The 14,219-nt window shown below is 37.0% G+C and overlaps 1 protein-coding gene across 4 annotated transcripts in view; it reads right to left on the bottom strand.

The window, feature by feature from the left end:
• Positions 1–1,579: 1,579 nt before the first annotated feature.
• The window catches only part of COL15A1 (collagen type XV alpha 1 chain), a 118,644-nt gene continuing 106,004 nt past the window's right edge, over positions 1,580–14,219 (bottom strand). For all 4 annotated transcript variants that reach the window (XM_035316431.1, XM_035316433.1, XM_035316432.1 and 1 more), the window contains exons 31-37: positions 11,003–11,067; positions 8,813–8,941; positions 8,566–8,625; positions 7,226–7,285; positions 6,175–6,360; positions 4,362–4,477; positions 1,580–4,043 (exon numbers count right to left, since the gene is read on the bottom strand). In XM_035316431.1, coding sequence (XP_035172322.1) covers positions 3,827–4,043; positions 4,362–4,477; positions 6,175–6,360; positions 7,226–7,285; positions 8,566–8,625; positions 8,813–8,941; positions 11,003–11,067 — 833 coding nt within the window. In that variant the 3' untranslated portion in view covers positions 1,580–3,826. The remainder of the gene's footprint in view (positions 4,044–4,361; positions 4,478–6,174; positions 6,361–7,225; positions 7,286–8,565; positions 8,626–8,812; positions 8,942–11,002; positions 11,068–14,219) is intronic.

Here is a 14,219-nt window from a genome sequence, read left to right as displayed (position 1 = left end):
CTCCAGTTAGCCCTGAAACAAGGCACAGTGGTTAAATACCTGTTAGTACAATTAAACCTTTCTGTTCCCTAGTAGAGTGGCTCCTTCAATCTACCCACAGAAGCAGTCATTGGCACCTGCTGTCCCCCCAAAAATGTACCTCAAGCCAGGGACTGTAAAGGTGACAGACCAGAACTGTGCCAGCGAATAATTCAGCAGTCAGTCATACTGTCTGTGCTAATGCCTGTACTTTGGCTCTGATAATTCTCTACTGTAAATGTAGCCTCAGAGATGGAACTAGCCTCTGTTGAGAACTTGGTACCTGCAAAATTGAAATATGTAACTATAGCAGAACTAAACATCAATTAACAGTTTTTCAGAGATTAACCCCAACCTATCCTTTAACTGAGAGGGGAGTTGTTTTTGCAGTAGCAAACTATTACTGAAGCTAGGAGCTTGGTGGAGCTAAAGAAGGCCAAACAAAAGGACTGTGGGGTAGTAGTGGTACTGACCAGTGGAGAAACACAGCTGTCCACTGCTGTTGTTCATACGAATGTACTTGTCTTGAAGTTCAGCATACAAAAATGCCTTTTCTGTGCTATTATCACCATCCTGGCTTGAACTGAATTTGCCAGTGATCTCATGTGCCTCTTATAAGGTCGGACAGGGCTAACAACCTCTCTTCTGCTAAACCATCACTAGTACCCCTGAGACCAGTTTAGGATAGCAGGTTGTAATGTTACTCCTGATCAACACCAGGCCATGATGCTGAACTTAGAAATTCCTACAGCTTGTGCTGTCTATTATGTGCACTGAGCTTGAATGAAATAATGTGTAGTACTTTGCAAGAGCATGCAGGAGGGTTAACAGCTTTGTAAGGGAAGTTGTTGTTTCTTGTTTGTTCCAAGGTGAAGAAGAACTTTGCACTTTTGGAGAAGTGCAAACCCAGCTGTGGATTCCTCTTGATTTCAATCAAACTTTTGTTGTGTTAGCTTTAACCTACAATTTGTATAAAGGCAAATTTATAGGAATTCTCATTCCAATAGTTGAAATGTATCTGCTGTATTTGATTAATCAACTAGCCCTGGAATTCTCATGGTTTACAGTATTTTCACCTTCTCTGTATTTGCAGTATATTAACTTATATTTTAAAATGCACACAAACTTCAAAAGCTTCAAGATAAATGGATGCTTTCATCCAAGGCTTAACTCTTAAGGATGGAACAGTCTTGTTGGACTGATACTCTGATTTCATTCATTCAAACTGCTACACTGGTTTCTAGTATAGTTATTCTTTTCAACTGTGCTCCAGTGTTACTCTTTGTGATTGATTCATTTGTTTTAAATGTAGTTTCTTACTGGAATTAACAAATCTTCTTGAAGTGCACCTGATTTTTGTGTTGAACTTCAAAAGTATTCAGCTTTGATAGGGAGAGCTAATTTATTTTTAAGTACTGGGCCAAATTTGTCTCTGTCATATAAACATTACTGTTTCTCTGCAGTTATACCAGGGAATATAAAGAGCATCTTTGGCTCTGGTTACAATGACAGATTTTTTTTTTTTTTTAAATAATAATAATAATAATAATAATAATAATAATTTTTCCAAGGGAAACCTCAGTTTTCTAACAGGTCTCTCCTGTTGTTCTCAGCTCAGCTAGCTCCCAGGCAGGTGTATGAGCACAGTCAGTGTACTCAGCACTGGAACAGCCAAGGTGATGCATTGTTTATGCTCTGTATTAAGATGAAGGGTGTACAATAAATTCCTGTAGCATGTGAATTAATATTAACATTGGGAAGCAAATGTTAAGATTTCTCTAATGTATCATTGATCATGTTTAACTATTTCAGTTTCCTTCTAAGCTCTAACAGCTATCCAGGATACAAAGAGAAGTTAGTCCTGTGAAATGATTGGCACAAACAGAATTCTGCACACATTACTGCTGGGCCTGACTTAATGCTCGTTCACTATCTCCTAAAAACTATGTTTTTCTGCCTTCTCCCCTCCCCCTTTGAGCACTTGTTTTTGATCCCATCTCTTATCCCTAACTTGTGACTGCAGTTCTAGGCAAGGAAATACCCAGCTCCCTGTGACTGATAGCTCTAGCTCCTCCTGAGTGGAAGAGTAAGAATTGTCTGTAATTACTGGCAGTGAACATAAACACAGGTTTAAAGCTAGGCGTCTCCTGCTGGAAGTACATAAAAAACAATTTATTTTCCCCCTTGAAGCTTCTGTGACTCAGAGTGAAACCCCACCATACATATACAACTCTTCCAGCTGTACAAATTAAAGGAATACAGCATTTCACAAGTGCTCAACATTTAGGGAAATGGATGTACTAAAAATGAGTGCAGTGAATTGTTATGCATACATTTAAAACGTAACATAGAGCCTTTTTTTGCCTCATTAACATGTTGTAATCATGGAGTCATGGCTTTTCCAAGAAAAAAAGAAGATACGATTCAGCTGACCCTGGGAAATATGCTTTTATAATAATTGAAAAAATAAAGCTGGATTTCACATTATTATGTAATAATTAAATCAGTTTAGTATAATAAACGTGATTTGGCTTGCTCTTGTCTTTTGAAAGTAGTTATCTAGTAATTTATTAATTTGCTGACAAATAAGAGTATTATGTACTTAAAACACAGACTTTAGATTAGATTTAAAAAAATGATAACATGGCTCTTGAATTCCATAGTTACCACCAGAAAAAAATACAACAAAATATCTTTTTTAAAGTATGCAGTAGACAAATATGTAGGCAAAAGACTTAAGATATTATGGTGATACTGTTTGTCAAGAACATTAGCTTTTACAGGGCATTTCCATCATCGCTGCTGTGATTATATATTAACAATTCCTTCATTATGTGAATGCCAGAAGGGTAAATTCACAAAAAGGAAAATCACTTTTACATGTAACTTAGTGAGATAACAATATCTAGAACCTATTGTAAAGAAACGACGACAGATATTTTTCATTCAGCAATGCTTGCCACAACAGGAAATGACTTCCTCTAACATGCAATAAAATAAATAACGGTCAGATGGCTTGTTTGTCTGCATTTACTTTGCAAAGTGCTGCCAGCTAAAACAGGATGTTCTCTATTAATATTGTTCCAGATTTCCTGATAACGATAGCACCAAAATAAGGACCAGATTTTGTCTAGGTGAGATTCAGTTCTCCTGCATAAAGCCCTATGCCTAGAATCTACAAATAGTGGAAGTAAGAAGTCAGGCTGCTAAATTCATGTATAAGAACCAGGGTGAAATTTGTAAAAGCTTATGGGAGCTAGGTATTTAGCTTCTACAGAGACTGAAAGGTGAGCACCTTTGTTCTTAAAAAAAAATGACAATTCAATCTCTGTAAGTTTTAACAGCATCCCCTTATTTACTCAGGGACAGCATGTATATAGACATATATTTAAATAGTGCCTTGAGTGTTCAAAACCTATGCAAGTGAAAAGAACATGCAGCTTCTCAACTATGAAGAAGCATCAGCCTTGCTGAGCCTTATTGCTTCTAAGATAAGCTACTGAATCTTTCCTGTAGACCACACTAGACTTTCACTGATCTTCAGACAGAAAGAAAAGGGGCTGTGAGTTAAGCGTTGTCAGACCTTGAACCATGTGGGGTTCAAGTGGAAAGAAGGGTTTAAGTCAGCCTCATGTGACGTGGGATATTTCACCCAACTGGAATATGGTTTACGTTGAGGTACATTTTCTTTGGCTATTTTTTCCTGAAAGGTGCAATTGCAAAAAATAAAATATTTACATCAGTACAAATAAAATTTCAGTGTCAGCTTTTTCTGTCATAAGATGGAATACTATGTGCAACAGGTGAATTATTTTCCTTGGGGATCAGATACAAAACTGTTTTCAATACAGAGAACAATAAACTGATTGCTACAGCTATATGCTTTCTGATCAAGAAGTTTTCCCTTCTTCAGTGGTGATGCTTGTCCCATAGCTGCCAAATCACTTGTGTGCCAGGCTTCACAGTAGTTGCTAACCATTCGGATCCCATTTGCAGTTGAACCATGCCATATGACTTTTTGAGGCCTGAAAAGTAATGCTAACAGGTTATTTGCTGAAAAAATCTATTTTGTTTCATTCACCCACATGACTTTGTTCTGTTCATACCATATGCCTACTTTTTGTTGCTTTCCTGCTTTGAAGCAAACAGCATGTGGGAAAAGATGAAGATAGAAAGCAAAGGAAGAAAAGGAAAACACAGCCTGATATCTCAGTTGCAGGCTATCTGAAATGGAAAAGAAGATAGAATAAGAAAATAGAGATTTTTTTAATCATATTTCTAATAGCCACTTGTACTATCTGGCAAAAATAAATGCTATGTAAAACTTAATAATGTAAACTCACCAGGATGGGTCTGTCATGACATTTCTCCCATCAAAGGAGTATATTGGAACATTAATGTTGAATTCTCCACCATTTCCTTTAAATATGGATTCCCAGTTGTGGAAAAGCATTTCTCCCTGTTAAAATTTCAAAGCCATTTTTATAAACAAAATAATACGTCATACCTTACTTTTATAGACTTCTCGGTAAATCTAAAATCTAATCTCCATTTAAGAAAACTTATGATTCCAGCTTTCACATCTTAGATTCTGCACTATGCTCCTGAATGAATCCATCTATCATGTCTCTGCAAATAGCTCTCTGACCTTTGCCTCATAGTTGCATCTCTGCTCTATTGTCACTCCAAATACTGAGCTTGATCATAGAACTATACAGTCATAGAATGGTTTGGGTTGGAAGAGAATGACCAAGATGATCTAGTTCCAACAGCCCTGAGATGGGCAGGGACACCTTCCACTAGATCAGGTTTTTCAAGGGCCCACTGAACCTGGCCTTGAACGCTTCAAGGGATGGGGCATCCACAGTTTCTCTCAGCGCCCTTTTTCCAGTGCCTCACTACCCTCATAACAAAGAATTTCTTCCTCATATCAAATCTAAACCTAACCTCTTTTAGTTTAAAGCAATTACCCCTTGTCCTATCACTACACTCTCTGACAAAGAGTTCCTCTCCAGTTTTCTTGTAGATACCCTTTAAGTGCTGGAAGGCTGCAATAAGGTTTCCCTGGAGCCTTCTCTGTAAGCTAAACAACCCCAACAGTCTCAGCCTCTATTCATGGGAGAGGTGCTTCAGCCCTATCATCATTTCTGTAGCTCTCTTCTGGATCTACTCTAGTAGGTCTGTGTAAAAGTGGGGGAGAATCACTTTCCTCAACCTGCTGGCCACGCTTCTTTTGATGCAGCCCAGGATATGACTGGCTTTCTGGGCTGCCAGTGCATGTTACTTGTGTCTAATTTTTCATCCACTAGTACTCCTGAGTCCTTCTCCACAGGGCTGCTCTCAATCCATTAATCACACAGTCTGTACTGTACTGGTACTGGTACAACCCATGCTGATGAGATGCTGGAGATAAGCCTTGCAGAGAAGAGGAATCTGCGGGTTTTGGTCGACAACAAGCTGAATATGAGCCAGCAGTGAATACTTTAGCTGTCTTCCCAGGGGCTAGAAATCATTTTTGATAGACATCAGGCTTCTTGATCTGACATTTATTTATTTATTTTTCCAGTGAACTACCCAATATCACAGAGACATGGTTTGTTTTCCTCAGTTTTAGAGTGTGTCTGTTTATGTGAGACTCCAGCTTGAACCATGCTGTATACTCTTGCTTAGACATTCTGCCTGGGTTCAAGGGGGTAAATCCATCACTCCTAAGCACAGAATTTGCCTTTATCTTAAGAAATGAGAAAGGGCATTTTAGTCTACTGTGCTCTGTGTTCATAGTAGAAGGTAAAACATAACTACTATCTTTGAGAAATAAGGATGCAATTTCTTTGCTGATAAAAAAATATCCAGAACACTGAACATTATGCTGTTGATTTGTCAGCAGTCCACTTGAAGTATGCCATTCTCACAGCTTTATTTCTACCATAAGCTTTAGGATATTGAAAGAAGTAACCCCTGAAAATGTAAAGGAAATGTGAGTCTTTAACTTTCTGCTTTATCACTACCTTTTTCCTCCTGTAACCTGATTCCAAAATATGAAGGAAAACTTCTTTATAAAATGCAATTTGTGTTGAAACTTTTAAGCTTTTGGTATTTTCTAAGATTTTGGGGCACCTACATCTTATCCTAATATAACAAATACTAAGCACTCACCTTAAGATTGACTATTGGTAAATTGTATCGGTCTGATTTTCTGACAACTGTGGCCAGATCTTGCAAATGTGATGAGAGAAAGGCTCTATAGGTAGCTGTCAAACCTGCTAGCTGGGCCTGTTGAAAACACTGAAAATCTGCTCTCATGTCACCAGAAAATGGCAGGTTTAAAGCCACCAGATGCAGCTGGAGAAAAGAAAGTAGAAAAGCCATTTTTTTTTTAAGTATATAACACAAGGAAGACATATATTTGAAAACAACTACCCCCTGTCCCCCATCAGCACAAGACCTAGTGCCTTCCATTCTTGGTATTAAAGTTATTTGCCATAATAATTATATTTATTTAACAATCAGGAAACCATGAATTATATACTCTTTAAAAACTTTTTAAAGTAGCCAGTATCTTAAAACAACAGTCTCAAAAAGTTAACAAACATAATCTGAAATCATACAGGCATGGAAATAAGCAGTAAGAGGTGACATATACCATTTGAAAATTCACTGTTACCAAGTACAAGAACTAACACACTTGAGTCAAACAGTATTAAAGAACTATTCCACTTTTTAATTTTTTCATGTAACTTCATTATTTTGCTTTCCTTGTCTAAATATTTTGAAGTACTTCAAATGAAGGCTTATATTCTAAAGTGTCTATTTAAAAGCAAACAGCATCATGAAGATAGAAAAGATTCTAACTAATATTTTAGTGATTTAATTGTAACACAATTATTAACTTAAAAATTACTGTGTTGCAGATTTTTGGGCACAATCCCTAAGTTAAGACGTATTCCTAACACAGAATCAGTTTTTGTTTGTTTGTTTGTTTATTTCTTTTCTGAGATATGAAAGGTGCTAGGAAGACTGAAATAGTCCTGGAGGAAACCATTTAATATTTTCTCTGTGATGTCTAAGCTAGTTAAAAAAAAATATTTGCAAATTTCTACAGCAAAAACTGTTAATTTGAAGAGGAAATATTACACATCTCCCTCAACACGCAAATTGGAGTATTTCAAAATGCAGCGATGAATTGCAATACAGATCTCATACTTACTACTGGCTTTCCATTGTTCATATTTGATATTGGACTCGGTGCCGGAAGAGACTGAAATCCCTGTTATTTTAACACATGCAGATATGTATGTTAAACATGTTAGTTAGACCAGAATTTTAGACATTCAATAATATTGTACATAAAGTAGACACTGAATGTTGGAGAATCTGAAACTGTATTGCAACAGAAAAATAACCTGAACCATGTAGCCACAATACTTTATCTATGTACCTTCAATTTAGTTTGTCACATAAATACGTGTTTGAATGCTGTCCTGGCCAAGTTGCTTTGCTAGACCCAAGTGTAACTGTTATGCAGTACTCTGCCATAGCTGGTGTCAGCACAGAGTATGCACCTGGAGTCCTGCGTGGAAGTGGCCTGCAGAAGACCACTTCAGGAAAAATAGCCTTGGAAGGATAGGAAGAATGTGGAAACAGAAAGTGTAGTGGTTGGGAAGACTTCTTAAGGCACTCCCTCTCCTAAACAAGAGGAATATAGAGACCAAAAGGTTGATGAGCTTCAATAGCTCTTTCAGGAAGAGCAACATTTTCTTCTATAGTCATGGAAAGTATGAGTAACAAGCCAGTGAATGTAGCAGTTGGGAAAATCATGTGGCATCAGCTGGAGGTTGCAGAAAATGTGTAATAAAACAAGGTCTAGTCATCTTCCCAGTGTGCTAAGTGCATTTCTCTCTGACCTATTCCAACTACTTTTATTTTCCCAGCCATTTTCCTTCTCACGAGCCTTAATAGCACTTTCATTATCAGTAAGACCAATTGACTGGTCATCAACAAGAGTTCTCTATTCCCTTTGCCACTTCCTGGATTTCATCCTCTTACGATTTTTTGGGACAGGCAGCATGTACACATGCAGATTTGGACAATAACCTGCAGAATAGAGTCAGGTACAAATTAACAAATGGGATTTTAGAATAGACCTCAGTACCTCACTTATCCCAATGTGGGATAAGCTATATGCAGGTGAGGTAGCATGAGGTCTCCTTGACAGAGACCATGGCTTGATATGACTGACTTCAGTGTTATGAAACAGAATGCTTTTTTTTTTTTTTTTTTTTTTTTTTTAATAGGCAGTCTGCTTTGTCCTGCTTTTTGTGGAGGCTGTTTTGTCTTTGTCATGTTTGAGATCTCAGAAAATATTGGAAAGAGACTAATGGCTGGCCAGCAAGCTTATCCAGTGGCAGAATGCTTACTTTGAACTGACACATCTCAGCAGAAAATCATGTTGTTCAGGGACCTGCCTGCAAATTCTGCCAAGTGTATCATCTCTTTTTTTTTGCACATTTAGACTCAATTTTTCACAGTCTAGTATTTTGTACTTACATGGCTTGATATGGCTGGAGGAGGAAGGCTGTCAGCAGGGATGGGAATTAGCTCACCAAGCTGAAAGAACACAAAGAGAGAAGCAAACAAAATCATATCAGTAGGAGCTTATGAGCTCAAAAAAAAAAAAAAAAAAGTATCTTTAAGTATCTTTGCACTCATACTTCTCCACCCCTGTAAAAATATCCTTAACAATTCCATTTTGAGTAAGATAGTTGGAAAGTATTAGAATGTAGTACAATAATACCTGCAATTTTCTCCATCCATTTCGAACACGGATAAAAACCTCACTGGTTTCACTCAGATAGATTAGCGTACCTTCTGCTACGAAATGAACCTTTTCCAACATACCCGCAATGTTTTGGAATGTTGTAATCTGTCAAGTAGCAAAACAAAACATGCTTCACCAAACACACAAAACGTTCTGCAAGTTAAACTTAAGTTTAATTTAAACACATAAAAGTCAAGACTTCTTGCTCAGGAAATGCTCATAAAATCAGTTTTATGTCATTCCATACAAAAAACTTCAATAAAAAAGACATACTTTGGCATAACAGAATCATTACTCTGTTGATTTTAATAGAACTACACCAATAGTTAATTTTTCACAGAGTGAGATGATTGTGTCTCTAATGTTTAGCATACAAGATTGAAATGGCAGAATTCAGAAGAGACTTGATAAGGCTGGCTATGCCTTAGAAATATCACACACAATTCTAGATACATTTGTGTCTGTTATTATTATTATTATTTTTTAACATTTTTGTGGTCTTGTTTATGTGATGTATTCAGATATTTATGCTATGGGTTTCATGGGATACAACTTCAAATCAGGCATCTGAGTAAGAAACAGCAGTAATTATGTATTGAATTCAGATGTGGTAATAATACATTTTAGCTGAGCTGAAACTTTGTAGCAGGATTAGTAGACAGTATTTTAGAATGGAACTATTTTCATAACCTTTTTAAAATTAAGAAATAAAAAGCAAAATACTTAATTTTCAAAAATGTCAGCTGTTGAAGAAAGACTGAATAAATCTTATGGAATAATTTGGGCTTGGTGAGCTGCAGATGCCATACTCAATGAAATGTAAAAGTTGTTTTTACCAGATAATCTTTTTGGGAGACTCTGAAATGTGAGCCTCTAGATCTGGTAATCAATTGAGAAACAAATCCATGGAAGACGGAAGATATATTCGTTGCTGCGAGAAGTGATGTTGATGGAAAGGATAATTTTTGCTCTTTTCTTTGAGGGTGTTTTCTTCTATTTTGTTATGTTTACAGACCATCTAGTTTACACAGCACATAATTTTCAATTTCTCTTTTATAGATCATCAGGAAGCTGAGACTGACATCTATCAGATAAGGACATTACCCCTGTCTTTGCCACCTGATGATAAGAACACAGTTATCTGTAAAGACACAATTTGTTTGATAATTGCAGTTGGTGCAAGAGTGTCAGAAGGCATCCAAGAGCTTTATGGATCATGCAGACCCTACTATAGATCTGCATATTGATTTTTTTTAATGTTGGTTTTGACCTAACCAGGCTTGTATTTCCTATCTAATAAAGTAGCTTCTAGTCTGTAACCACAGTTCTCTACCTTGAGGGACCAGTCTTTGAACACCTGTTTCTCCCCTCATCTGTAATCATTGACAGGTCCTGAATTTCTAAATTTCTATGAGAAAATGCAGTTCGAAGAGATATGATACTGTTCTGGGAAGGCATTTACATTCTTGTTAGTTCATTTGATATGGAAAAGGTTAAAAAATGGTAGTGAAACACCTCTGCTAGCTTGATTTTTTTTTTTTCATAAATTAATTATATTTAATTTAGAAATTAACAAGACAGAAGTCTTAGGTGCCATTTTTTTTCTGGATGGATACCTGGGATACAATTCTCATTTCATTTATCCAGTAAGAAAAGGAAACAAATCAATTTAAATGTATTCTCTGTCATAATACATTTTAGATTTGTTAGGAAAGTTTGCAGTTTTCATCTTAGAACCAAGTGACTTCAATTAGTGTGTTTTAGTCTAGTGTGAAGTGTTTTTTTTTTTTTTTTTTTTTTTCCTTTTTAATAGAAACTGGTCATTCAGAGGTTATTCTAGTATCTTTGCAAGTTAAGTTGCAGTTCTTTCAGAACTGTTGCTTTGGGTATGGAATATGTACATCTTTCATTTTCTTTAACACCCCATTAATACTTGCATTTGTTTGAAGGACTGTTACTAACAAGGAAATGGGCAGACTACTCTCATCACTTTTCCCAGCTGCATGGATTCCATTCTGAAACATGATGAGGTTTAGTAAATAAGAAAAGATTCTAATAAATAAAAATGCAGGACTAAGCTTTCTGTCTTCTGTTACTGCTACCAATGACCATGAAAAGATTTGAAACAGGGTTGCTATGGCAAACTTCCATCTTTTCTTGTCTTACCAGATTCCTGCTTACAGGTGATCCTGGCTCTCCAGGAGGACCTGGTGGCCCAGGCATTGCAGCTGCTAAAACAAAACAAGCATACAACACATGTTGAAGGTCATCTGCTTAGAGAGAGAAAGTGAGTGACATAAATAAAGGACTTGGTGGTGGTGTCTAGGAGTAGTGAGAGCTTAAAATGGCCATGGTCTTTACATAGCCAAGCTCTGAATAGCTGTGTTCAAGCCAACTATAGAAAATGCATTCTAAGGATTTATTTATTTATTTATTTATTTTAAGCAATGGTGAAACTATCGTTTCTGTTATTTGGAAATTTAAAATCAACATACTGGAATTTGTTGTGGGTATTCTGCAAATGAAGAATCAGATTGATTTAAATTGACCGGAATATTTATTCTGCTAGCTGCTGCTGATGTGCACTTGGAAGAATTTTTAGCTCCCACCTATATAGGCTTTGAGGGAGTCAATTTATCCTTTGTTCTAAAAGTAAACAAAAATTAACTTTTACTTGGATAAAAAATTCACAAGTGTAACCTCAGCTATTGTTTCAAAGCAACAATGATTTCTCTGTTGGTATGAACCTGAACCTCTAAGACCAGACCACAACATATATTACCCAGTACCTCTCTCTACTCCAGAACTGAATTTTTTCACCTTGAGCTGAAAGTCACTGTTTTTTGGAGTAAAAACTCCAGGAAAGAAAAAAAGACTGGAAGCAAAAATATTGTGCAAATGCATATGATAATGGCTCTTTGAAGCTGCTTAGATGAAAGATCATGCAGACCCTAGTGAGCATCATGATGCATCCCAGTGTGGCTCTGTAGCTAAAATATGGGCAGATCTTGCATAAATGACAAGTAGAGATATTTCTGTGTGTAAAAACAGAGACACAAAGTAGGGGCAACAAAATAGGTCCAGGGCATCAACCAGAGTACGCTAGTATACTGCTGGGAGTGTATATAAAAGGCTCAGCAAGAAATATAATTATGAACAGAAAGGCATGATGTGAGCTGGTATGACATGGAAGAAATAGAAAAAGTACTTGGTGGATACCTGTCAAACTATCTGAAGCATGGGGAAGTCTACCATGTTCCAGCACACTGGTGAATCTGTGGCATAAAGTATGTACAAGTACCTGCAAGGTTCACCTCCTTGCTAATTCCCAATTCCTACTTTGCTGGGCACTTGAGAATAGTATCCAGTTGATTTTAGCTATGCAAATAGTTCCATAATCCCAAACGTGGACTGAATTGCTCTTCAAAGTTGAAGGAGAAATGTAGGAATGTAGAAATATTCTCTGAAACCACCCTTTGGAGAAATTTAGTTGAGTACTTCTGGATAACCTCCCCACAATAATCTAAATTCCACTCATTCAGAGCTTACTGGATAGTTTGGAACTAGATGGACTGAAGGAGAGTAAAAGAAGATAAGCTAAAGGTGTGTTTCTTCTGCCTTCATAAGGGAATCAGGATCAGTGATCTTCAGTGAGAGTCGAGCTATAGATCCCCCCCTCCCCATTCAAATACAATCAGTGGAGCAAAAGTGTTGAATATCTTCTGTTTTATTGTATCTCTCCACTTTGAAGTAGTTTGATAGTCTGAATAAAACACTGTAACATAAAAATCTGAAATATAGAATGGACCATCGAAGTGTCAGTAAAACCTAACCCTGAAAGCGACGCTGCATTCCAGAACTTGATTTTTACTGACTTATAACTTCTGAACTGGGAGGCTGAAATTACATACCAATAAAGCAAGATCTACTGTTCAAAAACATTTGTTTTTGTGAAGCCATGAGCCCTTAAAATCACCTTTTACAAGTTGAAGAATTTATGCTCTGAGCATTCTCCAGAGCAATTCTTTCATACCAATAGCAGGGAAAAGGGGCTTATTTCTCGCAAGATTTCAGATCTATTTATCTGCAGATAAGCCATCTTTTTTCATCATATTACAGTGTGTGAGCTCCATGTTGCATTAAGAGCTTTAACAAAGATAACTAGGTGCCTCGAAGATACTAAATAAAGAAACAAACACCTGTCACCATTATATTTAGCACGATGGACATCCATCAGTATGCTGCCTGAAGAAGTTACTTACAAATCAAAGAGGAAAATGTGTAGAAAGATGATGAAGACTAAGGGCAGAGGAGATAAGTGAAAGCATAGGGATGGATTACTAATAATATATATGTTTATAAATATATTCATCTGACTAGGTCTCTTAGCTAGTATTCAGAAGTTCTTGATGTAAATTACATGGGAAAAGGCCTGACAGCCTTTATGGACTTTATGGATGCCATAGATCTGTCCATGTTATCGTGATCAGGGACTAATCCTTGTACAGGCCTATGTTCCAGTGTTGAATATAATAAGGATTACTCATTTCTCAAATATTCATCAGAGTATGAACACTTCTGGTAAATACTCCATTAATAATATTTACTGAATGACAGATTGGAAGTATCACCTTGTCCCTGGGCAGCTGTATAAACCAGACTGACAAGGTTCAAGAAATACCTGCATGCTACAAACTGGAGGTGGAGGGGTCTATTCCCCAAAGCAACATGCTGGAAGCACAAGTGTTACAGGAAGCAGTCAGATCAATAGGTCTCAGAAACGGAGACCTGTATTAGCTAGGCCAACCCAAAGTTTAGGCAGAACAGTTATGCATTATAACCTCTCTGTATGGTTAACCATGCTCTTGCTGTTAGCACATTGCCTTCCTTCAACTGAGATTAGGGAATGCTCTGTGTTGGAGAGCTGGTTTTACCTTACCAGATTCTTATGCTGGGCACAGTTTCCTGACAGAGGAATCAAAGTCTTTCACTCAGGCATCATTGTCAAGTGATCCTCTGGCATCACACTCAGCAGTGATGTCAAGTAGAGCTCAGGACCCTTTCCATCAGAACCTAGTCTAAGGGCTGGACATTAAGAGTCTTGTCACTAACAGACCTGTGAACCAGAAGGAGTCAACAGTGCAACTGACTTGAACTCTGGCACTTGATTTAAAGCAATGCAAGGTTGCAATAAGTCATCTGAACCTCTAGCACCACCTTGCTAACAAAGCTCCTCCCTCAGATGCGACTACCTGTGGCACTTTTTACACTTTTTCTAATCCAGTAAATTGAAAATTATTGAAGTAACCAAAAGATATAGTAACCAATCCCAAAACAGATTTGCTCATATTCAGAATGTGCAATAACAACTAGTTTTTAGAAG

The sequence above is a fragment of the Oxyura jamaicensis genome, chromosome 2 (assembly GCF_011077185.1).
Source record: "Oxyura jamaicensis isolate SHBP4307 breed ruddy duck chromosome 2, BPBGC_Ojam_1.0, whole genome shotgun sequence".
NCBI classification, from domain to species: Eukaryota; Metazoa; Chordata; class Aves; order Anseriformes; family Anatidae; genus Oxyura; species Oxyura jamaicensis.
This window is presented reverse-complemented; position numbering and strand designations above follow the sequence as displayed.